Source organism: Lagopus leucura, unplaced genomic scaffold (genome assembly GCF_019238085.1).
Source record: "Lagopus leucura isolate 7727_CA_CO unplaced genomic scaffold, USGS_WTPT01 Super-Scaffold_100014, whole genome shotgun sequence".
Lineage (NCBI taxonomy): Eukaryota > Metazoa > Chordata > Aves > Galliformes > Phasianidae > Lagopus > Lagopus leucura.
In genome coordinates, this window is record NW_024962268.1 from 5,744,588 (window position 1) to 5,765,895 (window position 21,308).

General features: G+C 37.7%; 1 protein-coding gene across 7 annotated transcripts in view; it reads right to left on the reverse strand.

Annotated features, from left to right (window-relative positions):
* The window catches only part of MAST4 (microtubule associated serine/threonine kinase family member 4), a 193,308-nt gene that overhangs the window by 4,738 nt on the left and 167,262 nt on the right, over positions 1-21,308 (reverse strand). For all 7 annotated transcript variants that reach the window (XM_042875163.1, XM_042875166.1, XM_042875165.1 and 4 more), the window contains 12 exons: positions 20,474-20,639; positions 17,556-17,657; positions 13,875-13,997; positions 13,554-13,666; positions 11,742-11,869; positions 11,416-11,648; positions 9,425-9,625; positions 7,069-7,298; positions 4,698-4,820; positions 3,233-3,369; positions 2,498-2,679; positions 21-1,684 (listed from right to left, as the gene is read on the reverse strand). In XM_042875163.1, coding sequence (XP_042731097.1) covers positions 21-1,684; positions 2,498-2,679; positions 3,233-3,369; positions 4,698-4,820; positions 7,069-7,298; positions 9,425-9,625; positions 11,416-11,648; positions 11,742-11,869; positions 13,554-13,666; positions 13,875-13,997; positions 17,556-17,657; positions 20,474-20,639 — 3,402 coding nt within the window. The remainder of the gene's footprint in view (positions 1-20; positions 1,685-2,497; positions 2,680-3,232; positions 3,370-4,697; positions 4,821-7,068; positions 7,299-9,424; positions 9,626-11,415; positions 11,649-11,741; positions 11,870-13,553; positions 13,667-13,874; positions 13,998-17,555; positions 17,658-20,473; positions 20,640-21,308) is intronic.

Here is a 21,308-nt window from a genome sequence, read left to right on the forward strand (position 1 = left end):
ACTTTGCTTGTTTGCAGAACCTGAGCCTCTGGCAGGTTAACTTTGCTAGATTTTGAATGGCTTAACAGATGCTCTTTCTGACAGGCCAGTTCTGACTTTCCACCACTCCCCTGTGGCACTGAAGGTTTAGGAGATCCCATATCACTGCTGGTGCTCTGTCCTTCTGGCAGTACACATAAAGGTAACTCAGTCTTCGAAGCCTGTGGTCCAGAAAGCAAAGCAATGTCTAGTGTGCCTTCTATTGGCTTCAAACAGGAAACAGACCTCCCGTCAAGTTTATATTCTGATGGACTTTTCCTGACTGGTGACTCAGCAGAAATCACAGATGATTTTTCCATACTTGTTTCTGTTCGACTGTTCAATGTTTTCAGGGGAACAAAAGAAACTGAGCTCATCTGAGAAGCATGTGCACTGCTAATGAATGCTCTACCTTCAGCAACTGTAGTGGAATCCTGCTGAATGCTTATGGGCCTGACTGCATTAAGTTGAAGGCTTTCATGAACATTCGATGTCAGTTTGGGTTTTAGCACTGGGCAGACACTCTCATCTTTTTCTTCAAAAGACATTTTCTTTCTAAGATAATCAATATTTGCAAGTTTACCATCTAATCTTTCATATTTGACAAATTCTTTTGTTGGAACATTTTTATCTGTGTTTTCTCCCTTTCCATTTAGCATCCTGTCAGAGGATTGAGGTGGCATATCTTGCAGTGTACATGGAGGGGAAATCCTTTTGAACTCATAAGAAATATGACTGACTTCATTAAGTGGAGACCCATGACACAGCATCTGTGTATCTAAAGCACTACAGTCGTTTGATCTCAAGTTTGCATTCTTTTGAAGAGTGTCTTTGAGTATGCCTCCAGCTGGTTGGGTCTCTAAAGCAACAATTTTTGTTTCAAATGGATTTGATCTTTCTAATACCTTTTGGAATGCTTTTTTGTCCCTTTCTTCCAATCTTATGGTATTGGGATTTTCTGGTTCAGTGCTAGGTTCATGTATAGCAGCATTCACTTTTTCAGCAAAATCTTGTTTTTTCATAACTATCTTCACCTTCAGCTTTTCTCTGTCTAATTCATCAATGGATTCTTGCCTACCTAGTTTTCGGGAGATGGGACGCTTCAAGCAGCCTTGCTCTGCAGGTCTGACTCGTGTGAGTGATGGCACATCACATACATTCTCCTCCAAGCTCTGAAGAGTTACTTCCCTCTGGGACAATTCTCTATTCACTTCTTCCTGAGTCACTTCAAGACTATGTTTTCGTGAACACAAGTGTTTCTTATCACTAGCATAAGAGGGTGCAAGTTTCTCTTCTGACTGGACTCTCTTTAAGAGAGGAGATCGTGGTGGTTCTGCACTTTTTGGCCTAACAATATGTCTTACAATAGTTGGAGGGGAGTGCATCTTGCTAGGAAAAGACTGAGCTATTTTTGTATTCCCAATTGAATGCCCTAGCAATGGTGATGGAGATCTCTGAGGTGATGTGGGCTGTGGTGTTGGGGAAGGTGTTCTTGCCAGAGGAGATAGAGGAATGCTGCCAGCTGATTTGCGTCTTCCAGATCTGTATCTTTGCCCGCTAAGCTTTGGGGCCAAGCCATGAAGAGTGCTGGGTCTTATGTGTCCTGACCCAGCTGGAGAATTGGGAGCACTTGAACTAGGGGAGCTACTCTGGGAAGAATTAGTACCTACAAAAAGAACAAGCAAACAAAATAAACATAAGATTAGCAAGATTAACTGAATACTGACCAACAGCAAAGAAATAAGCAGTGTGTGCACTGATTCTAAAAGAATATGTGATGTCTGTTTCTACAGTGTTCCAAGATTTGGTAGACAGTGAGTCACTGAACTTCAAAAACCTCATTATTTCAGGATGTTGGTGTTTCTCCTTCCTCCCCTCTGTTTCCTTTACTTCAAGTTCTTGCCTACATCTATTCAAGAAGAACAGATAAATGCTTTCTGGCACTTCAAAGCAATGATCAGGGTGTTCCAAATAATTTACCTTCTGCAAGAGATTGTACAACAGTGTTTCTGTTTTCAGTAGACACTGAAATCATGATATGAAAAAGAGGCAGATGAGGCCTCTTTTTTTCCATATTTCAGCACCCAGTTCATCTTTTCAACAAGTTGCATTCGCATTCACATAAGAGTCCATGCTAGTTCCATTCTTTTACCAACATTCTTTTACCAGCCTCTCCTAGACAAGATTTTACTTTTAACTCAAAGCTGGATTGGTTATTACAGAACTTGAAGCCACTGGACTTAAATCTTCTCTCAGACAAACCTCACAGACATTTTCATTTTAGGTACTTTTGTATTATACGAACACCTTTGGTTTCGCAGTAGAAACCTTTTCTCTTGTTTAGATAGAAACCAGCTGTTCGGTGATTGTTTGTCTAAACTTACTGCTCTCAGCAAAGCATAACAGATTTGGGGGCCTCACAAGAACCAGAATACACTTCAATTTCAAGTCACTCAATCCTCTGTTCTTTCACACTCACCAGATGGAAAATCAGGAGTGGAACGGTAGCTTGGGGTAGGTGACCTTGGAGACAAGCTGTGAGTTGGAGATCCAGGTAAGCTCTCTCCTGATGAAAGTGATCGGTTCAGGCAGGAGAAACTTCTGCTGGTGTGAAGAAGAGGAGAGGGCTGCTTGGCCAACTTTTTAAAGAGAGACCTCCTCCTAGTGTGGGAAGAGCAAAGCATTAATAAAAATGTAAAATGCACAAAGAACACTATTACCACAGGCAAAGCTCTGTGGATGAAGTTCAATCTACCACTATCCTCAAAAAAGGAAACATTATATCCTTGTTTGCATGAATACAAACTACAGTGCAAAGCATGACGTTCTGAAAATATCATGACTGCTAATAGCTAAGATAGATATTTTAGTTCGATCTAACTGTACTAAAATTTATTCTCAGCATTCCAGATGAACAATTAGTTCTTTATAAGTTTAGATTTTTGTTTTCTTAATTTAAGAGCCCACCAAAACTGAAGGACTATTTATACAGTACTAGCAATGTATTTGCAGAACACACATAAAATTAGCACAAAGTAGAAAAAGCATATAAACTTAGTGCTATAAAATTATGACCACAGAATCTCATAGAAGAAGGTAAAAAGAGGTGTAAAAGGCATAAGAGACAACTGTATTAGCTTCATTTTTCAACAAATTCTTATGTATACATAGACACAAGAACACGCTTTTGTAATGAACCAAAAGGACTGCACACCTCTCTAAACTCTCTTTCTTCTTGGTTTTCTTACTGCGCCTGACCATTCGGCTCCTGCAGCTGTTTCTCCTGGCAGGTCCTGTCTTGATGGAAGTGTTTTCAAAAGGTGTTGTCATAATCAACACTTTGTTGCCACTCTGCCAAAATACACAGAGCCTTTAGGTTGAGCAATACAAGATCACTGAGCTTTAATTTGAAGTTACACTTAAAACCTAGATGCTTCAAAGCAGCATCAGCTTACGAGCTGGCAGTGAGGGGAACAATATGCAGAAGTTGCACAGCTGATTTATATCTGATAAACAATGACTGGAAATTTCTCAAAATGCTGTCAAATTTTCTGAACTTCCTCCATTACAAGAACAAGCTTCAAGACAATGGGAAATTCCAGTGATTGTAGTTAGACAGACCAAGGATAACACTGCAATCTTCAAAGTTTCTATAGAAACATCTTTTTTCCCCACCAAGAACAGCTGTCACTGCACAGTGCTCTGTTCACTAGCCAGTCACATCTCAGGATATTAGAAATGACAAAACAGAGGAGAAAAATTTCACTATGGGTCCTGATCAGTACTTTTACTTTATTCAAAAAAAGGAACATATAACTAAATTAAGATTTTTAGGGTTGCTTACATGAACAGAGAGATGACAGCCGTTCAGTAAAAAAATACAAGTGGAAATAAGCATATTTGTTTTTAAAAATCCAATCCTCCCTCTTAGTATGGCATAGTACTGCAACACACTTCTAATGCTCATATGAATTTTAATAAATTAATGTATGGTATCACATTTGGATAGCAACAATTTCATATTTTAAGTACATTCATATGAAGTATATTCTTCTGCACTGTGTGTGCAAGCTTGTTGCGTTTCTGCTTTTCTGCAGTTTTTATGCAGTTTGACCCAACTGCCATACATTGCAAAATTTTATCTCACAGGTTTCTTGCAGAACTGTAAAATGTGGAAGTTCCTCTTTGTTTCAAGACATTAAAAAAAAAAAAAGATTTAAGCTTAAGTTAATTTGCATCTTTCTCCAGCTCTTTTTATTTCCTTCTATTTCATTGCCTTCTAGTCTTCTAACTAATTTTATAACTCACTTTTACAAACGAAACTGCACGGAGCACCATTAAATTTGTTACTAATACAAGAAGTTAATATACTGCTATGTAAAATAATTCTGAATTTCTTCAGTCTCTGCTACAAAGATCACAAAAAAATCTGCAGCATAATGAGCTACAGTGAATAGTTAAAATCTTTTGTGTTTAAGAATAAAACATAACTAAATTTTCTAACGGAACAGGCCTCTAAAAACTCTGTAAGAGAGACACTGCAGAGGCTATTCATGAAAAGCCAACTGCGGGATCAGAATTTTATGAAGTATGTTTCTCTCTGAAGAAAGAAAACGTAGCCCCACGATCCTACGTGAAAAAGAGCAATGGATTTTGTATCCCACATGTCTAGGAGTTACCTTTAACAACAACTCAATGACTTCCGTATGAACAAGACCATGCACTGGCTCTCCATTGATATGAGTAATTAGGTCCCCAGCTTTCAAACCAGCTTGATATGCTGCGCCTCCTTCTTCCACATTCTAGAAATCACAAATGAAAATAATAAACAAACTCTTGTTAACTAATTCCCAGACTTTCAATAGTAGCTTTTTTTTCATCGCTCTTGCTTATAAATATATAATATTCATTATTATTATAATAATATAAATAACAGCTGGCTTTTTAACCCAACAAAGAAAACTTACAGATACCAGGTTCAATGAAGGAAAACAAAAAGTACAGGCAAACTATTTCATCATCAATTGTGGCTTCATCTTTGAGCACAGGGCTAGAATTGTTTCAAAGCTCACTGAAATGCTGTGTCGCCATTTAATTCTGTTTAGCAGGGCATCATAAAAGCGTGCCCAACACAAAATTTCAGATCCAGATTTTAACATCTGACAGTGATAAATACTTGTGTAATAAAAGCAGTGCTCACATACAGTATTCTAATCACAATACAAAGTTTTAACTCCACCACGTAGCCATGGACTCTTGGTATTTGGATCGAATTCATCAGCCTAACCCACTGGAGGGAACAGTGCAGGACAAAGCTGGTAAAGCACCAAAACAAACTGAATTGCAAATAATTTTGAAGGTGGCTTAAATAATTTATTACATTCTAAAATTAGCTTTTCAAGAATTTTAGGTCATGTCGTCAATACTGAGGCTACAGAGCCTCAGCAGTGGCTGAATACATAAATATGAAAGAATAAATGAATATCTGTAATCTTCTGAAAAATGCCAAGTTTCACTTTTACTGCAATGCAAAATTATTTTTCTTCCCTTCCTTTCACTGATTTGACACCCTATCAGACATGAGAACTCCAATTTTTGGATTTGTTATCACATATACACACTCTCTGCATTCAATGTTCTTGATGAACTAATAGGTCTGAGAGGTAAAAAACATGAATAAAACATGAATGATACTCTACTTCATCAGTAGCATTGCTATTTCAAAGCATACAATGGATACTTAGAATCTCATTCAAAACTCCCAAGCTTCTTACATACCTGTAAGGAATTTTTCAAAATTATTTTAAGGTAGTTGGAATATGTTAGATTACTGTTTACATACACAAAGATATGTAAAATGTATAGTATATACATATATATTACATATATAATATATACCTATATGTGACGTATAATATATAAACATCATACGCAATCAAATTCAATTATAAATATATATATACACATATATTCTGTTAGTGTTTTTTCTGTACAATAGATCCTCAAAGGTTTTCACCATTCAAAATGATTTGCAAATTTCTACAGAAAAAAAAGTCAGTAGTTGAAAATATCCTACTTGTGAGTAGTAAAATATCTAACTAATCTGGCTTTTATGAATCTCCTAACTGAAGCAGTTCAATAAACTCCATTAGTATTTCAACAGTTTACAATCTTCTAGTTTTGCAGATTCTGCTGCCAAAGAAAGGCTGCATCAACTCTTTAGTCTTTTATAAACCACTGTAACCTGTTTACAAATGCCAAATTTGCTAGAAGTAAAACTGACCAACGTAGAAGGTCAGCATGAGGTCTGGGGGCCCCAGCAAGGGAGATGTAGACCTGCTGGAGTGGGTCCATAGGAGTAAATGAAGCTAGTCAGGGGGCTGGAGCACCTCTCCTCTGAAGAAAGGCTGAGGGAGCTAGGCTTATTCAGTACGGACAAGAAAAGACTGCATGGAGATCTCACTGCTGATTTCCAGTTCTTAAAGGGAGCCTATAAGCAGGAAGGAGATCAACTTTTTACATGGTATGATAGTGACAGGACAAGTGGGAACATTTTTAAACAAAAAGAAGAGAGTTTAGATTGGATGTTAGGAGGATATGCTTTACTCAGAGAGGCATTGGAACAGGTTGCCCAGAGCTGAGGATGCCCCATCCCTAGAGACGTTTAAGGGCAAGTTGGATGGGACCCTGAGCAACCAGGTCTAGTGGGAGGTGACCCTGTCCACAGCATGGGGGTTAGAGGTGGATGATATGTCCCTTGATGATATGGCCTTTGATGCCCCTTCCAACATAAATCATTCTGTACTTCTGTGATGATAAGTAGGTACTACTTCTGTCAAAGATGTGTATTATATTGGTTTGGGTTGCTACAGCCAGCACTGGCATTGTGCAGTCACAAATTTTCTTCTCAAACTACTACTCAGCACATTACCACTTATACTACACTACATTTCCAGAGTAGCTGTCAACAGATACCCTGTGTACAAAATATCGAAAGTAAATATATCATTAGTTTCCTCTGGATTTATGGAAATAAAATTATTATCTTACCCAAACAATATGGTGCACAGTGTAAATATCACTGTCTCCCACATAAACCCTGATTGCTCGGATGGTGAAGCCGTATTTTTTTCCTGAACTGTGAATTACAATTGGCTGATGAGGACTTGCAGTAGCAACTGAAGAATCACGACTAGGAGAGGAATCTCGAGAGGACGAAGGATCAGATGATAGCGAATGAGGAGACATTGGACTTCCCAAAGGAGAAACACCAAACACATCTGGAAGAAAAAAAACACCTCTTACTGTGAATGCACACAAACACAGACACAAATCTGACAATCTGCTTAAAGGCATTATTCTGCCAAAATATTTCACTGTCTTGGCTTAAAACCCTTCTCCTTTGCACTAAGCATGAATCTCAGTAAATCAGAAGCCTGACAAACAACCCGATATGAGAAATAAATTTCTCTTCCCACAATAAAATCCCTATTTCTCAGGAATAACTCGATAAATGTAAACTTTGTCCTTTTAATTAGAAAATACACATATGTTGTTGTGAATATACCCAAAACCAGGCACTGAGTGGTAAACCAGCAGTGGTAAGAAAGCATTCACTTATCTTTTGGATTCAGTCACATACCTAAAAACACAGTATCTTGTTGTACGTGGACAGTAACTCAGAATGCTTGTACCAAACTTCAATTTCTAAAAACTATTTGTTTTACTGTTTTGAAAGCACCCTGAGCTCACACTTGTGCAAATGTAAACACAATTGTGGGAGAATAAGAAAAGTACTTTAATGATTACAACAGGGTGACAGCTGTTGAAAGGAATGCAAGCCAGAAATATTCCAGCTGGCTGTTGTGCCAAGTAATGTCATGTGAAGAGAGATAACACTTTGTCAAACAACTACCGCAGTCCGACTCCTGGATGTGAGCCACCAGAGGGTCCTACAGATATGTAACCATGTATCACATGGGTTATCATTGAAATCCCATGTAGCAATCTAACCCACAGAGAGCTTTTAATGTCACCCTCTGACTCGGAAGCATTCTCAGATTACCCCATCTTCTTCTGTCTGAAATGCAGGACAAGTCCTTTGACTCTCAGCCATAGGTCTTACAGCTCAGTAACAATGGGCATCCCTTTCTATACTTAATATTACTCATGAACATGAATAAGGTGGGATTTTTGTTAGTAATAGCCAGAGCTATCGTATGAGATTTTGGTTGATATAAACGTAATGACAACATTCCCATGTGTAGACAAAGCTAAGTTTAGATTTCATAGAATGTTGAGATTAAACTCAGAGAATCCCCCATTTTAACAAACATGGTAACTCAGACTACATCATCCCTGAACTTAGCAGCTCTCAACCTATAGAAATATAGAAACCTGTGAAATGAATCACTAGAATACAAAACTGATAAATAACATGCTTGGCCGTGTGTATTATCTACATGTGCATCACGCTTTTCTGATGGCCAGTCTGAATAATTAATGTGCCTTGTAGGCCTTTTACTAGCAAGAGAAAAAATTGGTACTGAGTGCTACAGGGGTACATCAAATAACATCTCTGACTTACAGACAGAGTGATTGCTTGGAAGAAACAGTCTACACAAAGAATAAGCTCAGAGTGTTTCCCACTTTGTAAATTTTTTAACAACAAACAAAGAAGCCAAAGTTTTGTTACTTACATATATTAACTATATTAGATAAACTTTATGTATGGCCCAAGCTAATTCCTCTTCACTCAATGTGGCTCAGACAAGCCAAAAGGCTAGATACTCACAGAAGGCAGCAGAGTTAAGATGCAAGTCCTTTTTGCTCAGTTGCGGCAATTTGGACTTTTATTCTGAATTACTATGGCATAAAATGCCAGTGCCGCATCTAGAAACACCCAGTACTACTCCTATACTTTCGCCACTTCAAAGCAGTATTTCTGGCTTCACATTTGGTTTACTACATATAAGCCAATGTAGTACAGAAGAGAGTTTAACTTTCAAGCTATTTTCACTTCAGACTTCACTCTGGCTCATCATCTTTCTGTTGAAGAGACGAAAGAATTAGGGTGTTGTAACAGAATAGCACCTATTCATGATGCTGTACAAGTGAGCTGCTTAGGACTTAAGCTACAGTCATACTAGAGGATGAAGTAGAGTGAAGCCTGTATCCTTTCTGCGCAGCACTGTAGTTAACACTACGTGACAGTCTGTCGTCAGAGCAAATCCCTCAGCTGTGATTTGACTACTCTAAATTGAAGACCAGACTGGATCTTTAGTCACATATAAATTACAGAAATAAAAATGTGACAAAAAACCCATTCCGGACTCACCAAAATCTTGGATTTACATCAGAAACCATGCACTATGCACAAATTACATCAAAGGACAGTTAGCTTTACCTCCTGGGATCATGAGGGACAAAGCACTTGCAGAAAGGGACTTTGTAACTTTTCCAGAGATCTTCTTTTTCTCTGTACTTTCTAATCTCTGACGAGCCATCTGAAATGCAACTTCAGTGGGAGGCTTTGAGGAGTTATCTGTGCTATCCACACATTCGCTTCGTCCGTTCATCTGATCTAAGTGCTCCGAAAAACTGCCAACTGTACAAAGAAAATGGGATAAACACAATGAGGCAAAACTGAAGGTCAGGGAAAGGAAACAGTGCAATTGTGACAAGTTTTTTCCTTCCGTCTAGAAATTCACAAAAAGCCAATTTGTAAATCTGAACAACTCTCTCAAACATGCACAAATTCAACAGAATGAACTGAAATAATACTGTCTGCTTCTGACGGAAGCAGAATGTAAACAAAAGCAGAAGCAAGTCTGGTAGCTCAACATGCAACATCAGCCTTGAAGAACTTTAACATGCATTGAACACACATAAACATACAATAAACATTTATTTTTCACATGGACTTCTAAAGCAAAGGGTTCCAACAGGTTCCAAAAACAGGTTCTAACCCTAAGTTGCTAACAGCTTAACAACTTTTCCAAAGTAATTAAAACACTACCTGTACTCCTACTTTTCATTATTATCTTTTGCTTTTATTTGTTCAGTGATTTTTTGTTTTTTAATCACTCTCAGAAAAGGGAAGATACCAGGCACTAAAGACTCAGTATTACAACCCTACTGGTATTATTCTATGACCTCCCATAATGAAAGAAAATAGAATTTGAAAAAACAATGATGGACCTCTGCCAGTAAAATTGTATGAAATGAGCATCAAGAGTCTCCTAACTTTGATTAAAACTATTTCCTATTTTTTATTTAAGGTCACAGAATATCCCATTGCTAATGAGATATGGAAATAAATGAAATTATTCTTAAGTGTAATTAGTAACTGACAAAAGAGCAAGAGATGTTTTGTGTTAACACCTTCAGCTAGCAGCTAGATTAATCAACATGACACTGAGAAGGGAGTGAGCACACACAAGGTTTTGGACAAGGGAAAGAGATGGAGGTGGTTATACAGTTCAACAGGTTTGAGGATGTATTCCCAGAACTAGTGGTCGAGGGAAGAAAAAATGCAGATTATGGAGGAAATCACGGGTATGAGAATAGAAAGAAGACAGAATACAATGATTAGCAAGTCAACTCATTGAATTACACATCATCTGGTAAATATGGAGATGAAGTAATTCAAGCCAACACAGGGACAAATATGAGATTGATACAAGCCTAGATCTGTATTAAGTACCAGATTTTCCAACAGTTACATAAAACTTTCCTCTGAAGGTACAAAACCAGCAAGATAATAGGGCTCTGGATTCCTCAGCAGTGCACTCAAATGCTTGTGCTGGGAAATGGAAGCATAAAGGAGATATATTATTTAAGTAGAGAATGGATTACTACATTTCTTCCTGGATTTTAAATGACACAACTGATTCCACAAGTCAAAGGCTACACTGCCAATTCTGAAACAAATATATATCACTGCAAAGTCTTAAAAACACTCTGAAGTGTTAGCACAGCCTTGGAAAACACATCAACTGGAAAGACTCTAGCGTTATCAATCAAAAATCACCAACACAGACAAGAAAAGAAATAAAAACAGTCCTTTGAGTTCTCATATTATCTAAGACTCATCTTCTCAAGAAAAGGATTCTGCCAAGGATCTATGGACAAATCAGTACTTTATTCACTTGCTAGAAGCGCTGGAGAGTTAGTGAAACAATGCCAACTGCTGGCATTTCTAAAAAATGCTCATGCTATTTCATGTTTTATGAGATTTTACTGATATGAAACTCAGCCTGAAACAGAACCCTTTTAGGATCTTTTATTTTAAAGTGGTACTGAAACACAGGATTTCTAAATCCATGAATGATAGATCTAAGCAAAGATCCACAACTGTTTCTAACATCAGCAGTTAAGAGACACAACGTGAATTACCTGACAGTGTGGAGCTGCTTATTGTACTTGCTGGAGTTGTTACTTCAGGCTCGTCTGGCACTATTTCTTCACTCACTAATGCAGGCTTTTCCTGCTCTTCCTGTGCTCCCGCTAAGCAGGTAGAATCATCTTGTTCTCCTTCGGCAGATATGGCCAGTTTTGGCAACAAACCAGAACTATGTCGTTGCCTGCTACTCTCGGTGTCAGAGGAGATGGATGTAGATACTTGTTGTCTGCATCAAAAATAAGCAAACTCTCATGCAGTTACCAAGATGAGGCAGCCTGATACCTGACAAGCAGGACACAGACCACTTTATTCTACTTACATTTCAGAATATTCTGAACTCCAGCTTAAAGATTCCACCGAAGGCAATGTGACACTTTTTGTTTTATCTCCTGCATCCTCCTTTTCATCACCTTGTGTTTGAGAAACTCGGTCTATGCTACTAAACACCTATTACAGACAACAACAACAGAAGACATAAAGAAGCGGCTCATCACTGACACATTTGATACAAAAAATTATTCAAGTCGTGCTCTACATGTTCCAAATTCTTATACAGGTAAACAACATAAACTACACAATTCTCAAGCCTTTAAAAATTTCTACAGAGGTTCTATTCTTAACACATTTTCTTGTTTTGCTTTTTTGGCTCCTTACAGAGAGGGTCTTGATTAGCAACTCTTCTCACCGTAAATTCAACAGCTTTCTTCCAATTTCATTGTCTCCGTAAGACAACAGACAAAATCCATAGGCTTGAGGTCTCCAGGTTATCAGTGCAAATATTGATTTCACTCCAAATCATAAAGTTAAAAAAGAAAAAACCTACCCCTTGGGTACTGATAGTATCTACTAGATAGGTGAAGAAAGTACAAAAATGAATCTCAATTGACGCAGAAGTTAAAAATAAATGACTTAGCTGAAGGATTTAGAAAAAAATCTGACCACCAGAAGTCTGTTTACTTATCTGACAAGTAGCATACAAATACTGCTGGCTGTAATATACTACATATTGTGAGTTGCAGCTAGAGATGTCATGACATAATGATGTTAACACAACAAATCACCATTGTGATACAGAGCTTTGAAAAAGGTAGAAGTTCACAGAATGCTATAATGATTGAGGTTGAAAAGCATCTCTGGAGGTCACCTGGTTCAGCCCTTGCTCCAGCCCAGAGCAGGCTGCTATTTCCAGCTGGCTTTTGATCTCCAAGGAGACTCTACAACCTCTTTAGGGAACCTGTGCCAGTGCTCTGTCAGCCACACAGTAAAGCAATGCTCATACTGAACTTTCAGAGTTTCAGTTTGTGCCCACTGCCTCTTTTTAAATTGTCTCCAAAGAAGTAAGCCTTCTTGTCCAAGTTGTCCTCAGAATAGCTGCAACGTTAATATCTGAATATCTAAATTTGAAATGTGCCATCAAGTGAAAATAAGGAATTAATGTAGAATAAGGATAATTATATCAACAGCCCCTCCCTCTGCTCATCTATACATCTTATATCACAGATATAATAGACATCTGATACTGCAAACCCAGTATAAAATGCACCAGTTAAAGCATAAGTCCGAAAAGACAAAAGATATAAACATACACTTTCAAAATACTTTTAGACAGTTTCTAAACAGGTTCAAGAAACTGCTCGTTAATAAAAAGCTTTTCCAAATCAGTGTTGACTGCTATTTAAGACTAATAGCATGCTGATGAGGCATTCTGATTCTTAATCCATTATACCCTCTGCCAGTTTTTCCTCTACAAAAGATCCTAAGCACATTCACTCTTCTTGTTGTATTCCTGTACAGCAGTAATTAGCTCTCTCCTTTTAGACAGCCAGTTTGTCTTCATGGCATTCAAATCACTTGCTCAAATCCACATCTTTCCTTAACTGACAAGCTAAATACTACCTTGCTTTTCATTGCAGTTTATTGTCATTTAAACTCACTGCTAGTATAGGCTACCACTAAATTTTTACACCATCATCTGCAAGATACCCATTTTCTTTACCCATCATTTTCAGTTAAAATTTCAAGAAACAATGCTATATGCACCTCTTCCATTTCTAACATTTCCAAACTCTAGAAAAGCAGCAAAATATTTATGCATACAATATGTATTAACATTATAGCAATTTTTACTTACTTTTGAAAATCTGTGTGAACATGAGGAAAACTGTCTTATCTCCAAATTGAAATCCTCATCATTTGTATCATCTTCTTCCTCAGTTTCCATGTGGTGGTATTTCTCAGAACGAGCTACAAATAAGAAAAATAAATTAACTGAATTTTTCAGGAGGATTGAGCCAAAAGCTTTATTATATTCTTATTTGTTCTGCATTGTCACATCACCACTGAAACTGTACAGTTGCCAGTGGTTCTTGTAAGCTCTAAACAAATACAAAATTGCAAGATTATTTTAACAAGATTTTCATTGCATTTTTCTTTAATGCAAGCAAATACCCACTGTCAAAATAACTTGTGTCATCTTCAGACTCCAACTGTGGAATAAACTCTGCTTTTTGTCTGAGCAGACCGTTCCAGTCAAGGCTCCTGAAGAACTGATGTTGCTTTACTTCATATGCACCACCTGGGGGAGCCAGAGAAAAACAGTGAGCAAACGACACCAAATCCTCTGACATTGTTTCAACTAAATTCCTGGTCAAGAGAATGTAAATTAGCATGGAAAAGGACAGTCATCCCTTCCTGCAGGCAGGAACCTTTACTACTCCTTTTCACTGGCGTCACCTAAACCTGTCAGAGCAGCACCCCTGTTTTCTTTGTTCAGTGGTGGTGGTATTGCCTTTTCTTTCAACATTTCTATTTTTCTAGATAGACTAATAATAATGCATCAATCACACATCATCTAAAAAGTAAAGTCTGAAAGTAAAATGTAGATGCACGAGTAATTGCAAGTTAGAAAGTATGGGAGAATTATTCTTAATAGTTGCTCAATGTAAATACCACTGCTGATTAGGAATTCCTTTTGGTGTTTTACGGTAGTGATACACAGCTCTACAGAAAATACTTTGTAATTTAGCTTATTATGGATTACTGCCTTGATTTTATAATCTGTTGAACAGCTGCATTAGTTTCCAATTAAAAACAGAATCTGTTAGAACACAATACAATACTGAAATAACAGTAAACCGTAACAATAAAATACTGAAATTGCCTGGAGAGGTGAGTGGGGATATTAACAAGCACAGAAGTAATTTTGTAAGCTGGACATACAAACTACTGCACAGTCAACCCAACTTGATATGCCAAGGGTAAGTAAGGACAAAGCCATAGAAAAAGTATGAATCTTCTAGGATTGGTCTTTATGATCTACAAATATTTCAAGATTTCTAAGCTGGATTAATTGATTTGTTGGGCTGCAGCTGGGAAAAACTCATAAAAGCCAAATCTTCCCAAAAGAGATCAATATCACATCTAGTCATAAGTAACTAGCCATAGAGTAATCACCTTTCTTAAAGCAACAATGGGATATTACAGCAAATTTTATAGTTCTTGACTAGTTTTCAGACACTTCAAATCAATCCATCACTTTACTTCTTCAAAAGAGTACAGTACCTGTCTTTCAAATTGACCATGTTACTAAGGTCTCCTGAGAAAATGCACAATTACCATTTCAATGGAATGTTAAGCAGCTAGCTAATATGTATTAAACAGATAGGACAATCATCTGAAATGCACGGTGGAGCCTGGGATAAAACACGCTGTTTTGCATTGCCCCTGTGGGACCCATTCTGTTGCAGACTCCTGTTTCTGTGAGTTGTTTCTGACAAATAAAAAACTGCACTGTGGCTTCTGAACACTCCTCTGTGCTTCAAAGAAATGGCTGCAAGATTTTTTCTTCAGACTGCCAGCTCTTGAGAGACCACAAACAGTCCAAAGAAGCCAGTTCCTAGGTAAACAGAGCAGATGCTCCATGTGGCTGCACTGATCACTGCAACTCTTAAGCCTAATTCTTGCCAATTTACTTCTTCATCCGATACGAAACGGAGACAGAATTTGCAAGCTACTTGTAGTTCAGCCTCTCACAGGTTGACAGTCTTGCATAAACACTACAACTGACTAGGAAAAGGCAACCTGGCAATGAAACAAAAATCTCTGAAAGGTATTTTGTGCTATATGTTTATGCATGCGTTTGAAACAAGGGAACAGAATTATCCCTGGCTCTTCATTTTAACTATAGTGATGGTGCCCTCTGCAGTAGGATGAACAGAAAGCAACTGGAGAAACCACCTTGGGCACAGTACAACTCCCTCACTTTATTTTAACATTGAGCAAGAGTGAAAAACAAATCTACTGGATATAATTTGTTCCAAATCATAAGCTACAGGGGAGACTGTTCACAGATCCCATGCATTCAGGGAGCAAGTCATTTCTGCCACTTGACCACTTCCCAAAAGAAGACCTGTAGTTTGACACCATGTCAACAGCACTTGGAACCTGGGTTGTATTCAAGTTCCTATGAATAGATCAGTTATGAGCTGATTACTACCACCACTTTTTATTTTAGCTCGAAAAATATGCATCATCCTCTGAATGTGGGACCTAGCTTTCACAGTAATTTTATCAGTAGTCATGATGACTCGATCTGCCACTTGGTTTCCTTAGAGTCCACATTATACGTGTACAAATGATATACATTATTTAGCCTAAGTAGGACTATATATTTAGGCCTTTTTACACGGAAAGCTTCTTCTGCTCTGTTTACTCAGTCCTGTGCGAGTGGGATGGTGGACAGTGACTAGGGCTCCCACACACACTAACACTTTGAAAATAATATGCAATATTCTTTGTTTCTGTCTTTCATTCAAATTCCCCAAAACATCCTGCTGCATCAGAGCGTGGCCAGCAGGTCGAGGGAGGTGATCCTCCCCCTCTACTCTGCCCTGGTAAGGCCTCATCTGGAGCATTGCGTCCAGTTCTGGGCTCCCCAGTACAAAAAAGACGGGGATCTCTTGGAAAGAGTCCAGCGGAGATGGACACACAAAGATGGTGAAGGGCCTGGAGCATCTCTCCTATGAAGAAAGGCTGAGAGAACTGGGTCTATTTAGCCTTGAGAAAAGATGACTAACAGGGGATCTGATCCAGGTTTATAAATATCTAAGGTGTGGGGGGCAGAATGGCGAGGCCAGACTCTTTTCAGTGGTGAGTGGAGACAGGACAAGGGGAAACGGCTGGAAACTGCAGCATAGGAAGTTCTGCACAAATGTGCGCAAGAACTTCTTTACAGTGAGGTGACGGAGCACTGGAACAGGCTGCCCAGGGAGGTGGTGGAGTCTCCTTCTCTGGAGATGTTCAAGACCTGCCTGGATGCCTACCTGTGTGACCTGCTGTAGGGAACCTGCTTTGGCAGGGGGTTGGACTCGATGGTCTCTGGAGGTCCCTTCCAACCCCTACAATTCTGTGATTCTGTGATCAACTCACTAATGCATAAACTCTATTACATGAAGTCACAGTGCTTTAATTAGCCAGTACAGGCTAACTGTACCAAATACAGAATGTCAAATTATTCATCTGATAAGGAACATGTTTGGCACTGAATGACCACAGCAGAATAAGCTGACCATTTGTGTTCTCTCTGATACCCGTTTATTTTCTTAACATTCATGCTTTTAATTTCGTTATTTTTTATGCAAGGCTCTAGTTCTGAATGGTAATGGTAGGACTTTTCAGTCATTTCTGAGTAATTAATTCATCACCCATCCAAAAGTCTGAAGGAACTAATTTGCCAGGTGAAGATGCTTCTGGAAGAAAGAGCATCAGTTGTGTATGGATTCTCCTTCTCTAGTTCTATGTCTAATTATTTAATACTGTGTTCATGAAAAAACCCCACTTAATGGCTAACTGCATCTCTGACACATCTTTGCTTTACTTATTCAAGTAAAAGAGAAGTAAAATAACAATCATATTTAAACATCACAAAATGAACAGTCATCATCTTGCTTAGGCATTATTACTCATTTAAATCCATAAATTTCCTCTTGTCATAACTGCATGTCATGTTACTCATCCTGAAAGATGTTCCTCAGACAAAAAAAACAAAAACAACCACGAATAAGAGTGTAGTGACCTCTGCAGAACATAAGTTACTTCTAGCACAGAAACAATATTTGGACTAGTTTGTCCTAACCTGTTCCCAGTCTTTCCAAGGGATTCTGCCTGAGCAGCAGGGTAATGAGATCCTGAGCATCCGGAGGTGGTGCTTCATCCTTTTCAGGCCAGATGATTTCATCTAACAGAAAAAATAGCTTGTTATTATTTAAGTCTGATTCCAACATTCAGAAAAGAACTGTGTGAAGCTGTCATCATAAGCTAGTCAGAGTTCAGGAAACTTTATCAAGTTGCTCTGCTGCATACCAATTATTTCTGATTTTCATACTCTTCACACAGACCCCATAAACTTATTTTTATAAACAGTGCTTAACCACAGGGAAAACTATTATTAACACTATCATGCTTGTATTCATCCTTCTCACAGCCATCCCTGTAAACACCATATCATTATGGTTTAAATTTTAGTTCTATTCCATGGAAACTGCCGATAATACAGACACAGCTGACCTGACTCAGCAGTCAGAGATCACATCCATAGTCCTGCTCTAACACTACTAGGTACACTGAAGTTATTACACCCATGGCAAAGGTTGAGGTATTATCATCTGTTCTGGGAGACTATGTCAGTGCAGCTTTTTTCCAGGTCTCCCACAGTTCACACGAAAACGCTTGCACCTCTGTATTAAAGAGGCTTTACTTAGCAAGTTGCACCTAAACCCTGAAATCACAATATTAACTTTGCAACATTCAAGTAAAACTGAATAAAAATTTTTCCAAACCTAAGTTTAAATTAAATATTGGAAAATAGCATCAGTTTAAAGATTAACACAAACTTTGTGACAGCTTACACAATAATTTTTATCTGAATTTTAGGTGAGGTTGCCTTCACAAATGTAATACATCACAGGTTTACACAAAACCCTGCAGTAGTTTTTTAGGAGGTACAAAGATTTCAGTACCAGAGAAACAGAGTATTAGGACCTCAGAAAACAAAAGAATGTTAAGGATTTTGTTGTAATCATATGACTTAGATTTTTGATTTGAAATTGATATCATTTGAGAAACAATTATCAGAAGGCTTAAACTTTGTATTTTGAAGTATAAAGAAAGGTACTGAAATAAACAGGCATGAAATGTAACCTGTTTCTGGAGGATTATTATTAAACCCTATCATATTAGGCATCTATTTTACACTGAAGCCTCCCAGTTTTCTCATAAAACTTGAAGGGAGAGGCAAACTACAACCAAAAAGGAAGAAGCTAAAATGAGGGGCCTTAACTGAATCATGAGAAATGCAGACCTCATGAACAGAGACTAGAATACAATGCTGTGCTATAGTTTGGACTCCATAACATGACTTTTTCAGTTGAATTCAAAGGGGCCATATATTATAGCAAAGAAATCTATTCAAGAAAAGAATTCATCTGCAGATACTGACAGTAGGAGTGATTACAGGAGGACATTCAAAACTTAAAAGGAAAAAACTACAAGAAAAATATCAAAAAATAAAGTATGTTGACCAACAGTGTTGTAGAGTAGCAAGAATGGATCATGTTTGCATAAATACACTTCTATAAATAATCTCTAGACAAATCACATGGATGAAGTTATTTGCCTAAGTATCAGTTAGTTTGTAACGTATGACATTTTAGTTTACAAAATGTAAAATTCATGTAACGTGCAAAATATAAAGATCAAATTTAGTCATTAAATTTGGACTACTCCCTCACCTCCATTCAAAGATCTTAATGATACAAACATATGCACATGTGTTTGGAAATGCAGTAAAAACACGGATTACTTCCATGTTCACCTGCCCACAGCTTCTATAGCAGTCTAAACCTGATTTGGAAAATAAAGCATACTGTATACTGCAGACATGATGCATCAAGAACAAAGTCAGCATCTGTTGCCTGTGTTAATTAAACAGTTGATTCTCTTTGCCACTCAGGCCTCAGCATATCACATCGGAAAACATCATGGTTATATATCCATAAACAGCTAGAATGTGGTAATACATCAAAACCAAATCCTTTTCATTGAAGTCTGCAAACATACTTGGCTTTCAGCATCACCGACGGAGAAGAGCGCGGTGACGACAAACTATCTCCTTGTGAATAAATGGGGATTTGCTGTGTTCTTGGAGAAAAAGGATCCAGAGGCTCAGTTAGTTTTGTTTTGGTTAGTTTTGTTTTGGTCTTAGTGGATCTTTTAAGAAGACCATAAGACAGACTGGGAAAAATTCAGTAACAGAGGTGCTGTTCTGTTAAACTTTTGGCATAAATAGAGGCTTTCTACATCTATGCATCTGGAAAATTTATGGAAACAGCAGGTACGATAGTAAATGATTCTGTTTAATTATCATTCAGTTTTGCCACAAGCCTCATAACAACACTTAGGGTCAGCTTGCAGGTTAACATCTAAAAGGTTATTGAATTTTAAATGAAAGAAGAACAGCTGTTACAGGAATAACATTACACTAAAACAATCACAAATGAAATCATTAACAATCTGTGAATTGAATTTGTTTCCTTCTCTTTCTCATTATTTATTATTTGGGAGACATTTGTTTCAAGGCTTTATCACATCTCTGTTAATTTCTTCATCATGCCATGAGGCATTTTCCCATTTATGCAAATGTATTTAACCATTCCTTTTCTGGGATTTCTTTACTGAAGACCTAAAATGCTGTGCTGCGGTACCCATGTTTTGTCTCTCTCAAACAGTGTAGCTTAGCTACTGTACCCTATATTACTGCATTTCTGTACTTAGCAAGAATATATGGTAAGTTTAGCTTTTACAGCAAATTTATTCTTGCTATTTTGATAGCACATGACATGTTACAATAATGACATTGTCTCTTTTGAGCAAAACTAGCTTAAAAACTAGCTCAGTGTATCAAGTAACATTGTATGTATCTTTACTATTGACACAAACGGAAATGTTTGACATTTCAGCAAACAAAGAAATCTGGTTCTACAAGATGATCCTCACCACTGATTACTTGTCCAAACAGCTCTTCTGGTGTATCTCCAAAGAATGGCACACACCCAACAAGAAATTCATAAAGAATAATACCCATAGCCCACCAGTCCACTGGTTTTCCATAACCTTGTCTCAGTATTACTTCAGGAGCTATGTATTCAGGTGTACCACAAACCTGAAAGAAAGAAAGAAAATATGCATGATGGTATATTAAGTCTAACAGTACTTGCTATATCACATCTTGAAATATATTTTCTTGAAATATAGAATAACACAGAAACAAAAACGAATGAAATTCAGTACATCCTAGGCTATTCTGCTGGCATAACTTGTTTTCTGCATTCTCCATCTACAATATAGGCATCAATCTCATTTGCATGTCTGTAAAGCAAAAGACAGTTTGTTTTTGATACATGTTATGAAAGTTGATCAGAGCAAATATTTTATTTAATTTAAACCTATCTTTAGCTTTACATGAAAGTTTTGACGGCTTTATCTTAAGTAAATTTTACTGTGAACAGATTGCAAGCAATGGTAATGAGGCACGCTTAAAGGGAAATGGGCCATAGCAAAGAATTTAGAACCCCTGGTAGTACCATGCATCATCAGTTCCACAAGCACACTGTTGAGACTTCTGAATTCCTTTTAAAAACAGTTTTCTATTTATCTCTCTCACAGACTCGCTTGCACACAGTCAGGCTGTTCATCTTATTAATAGGTCCTAATGCAGAAAGAAAAGAGCCTACCATAATCTGCTGGGCATTAGTCAAAGTAATTGACAAATACAATCAGAACACATATGCAGAAACAACAGCTTATAAACTACTGCAGTAGATTCTGCTAG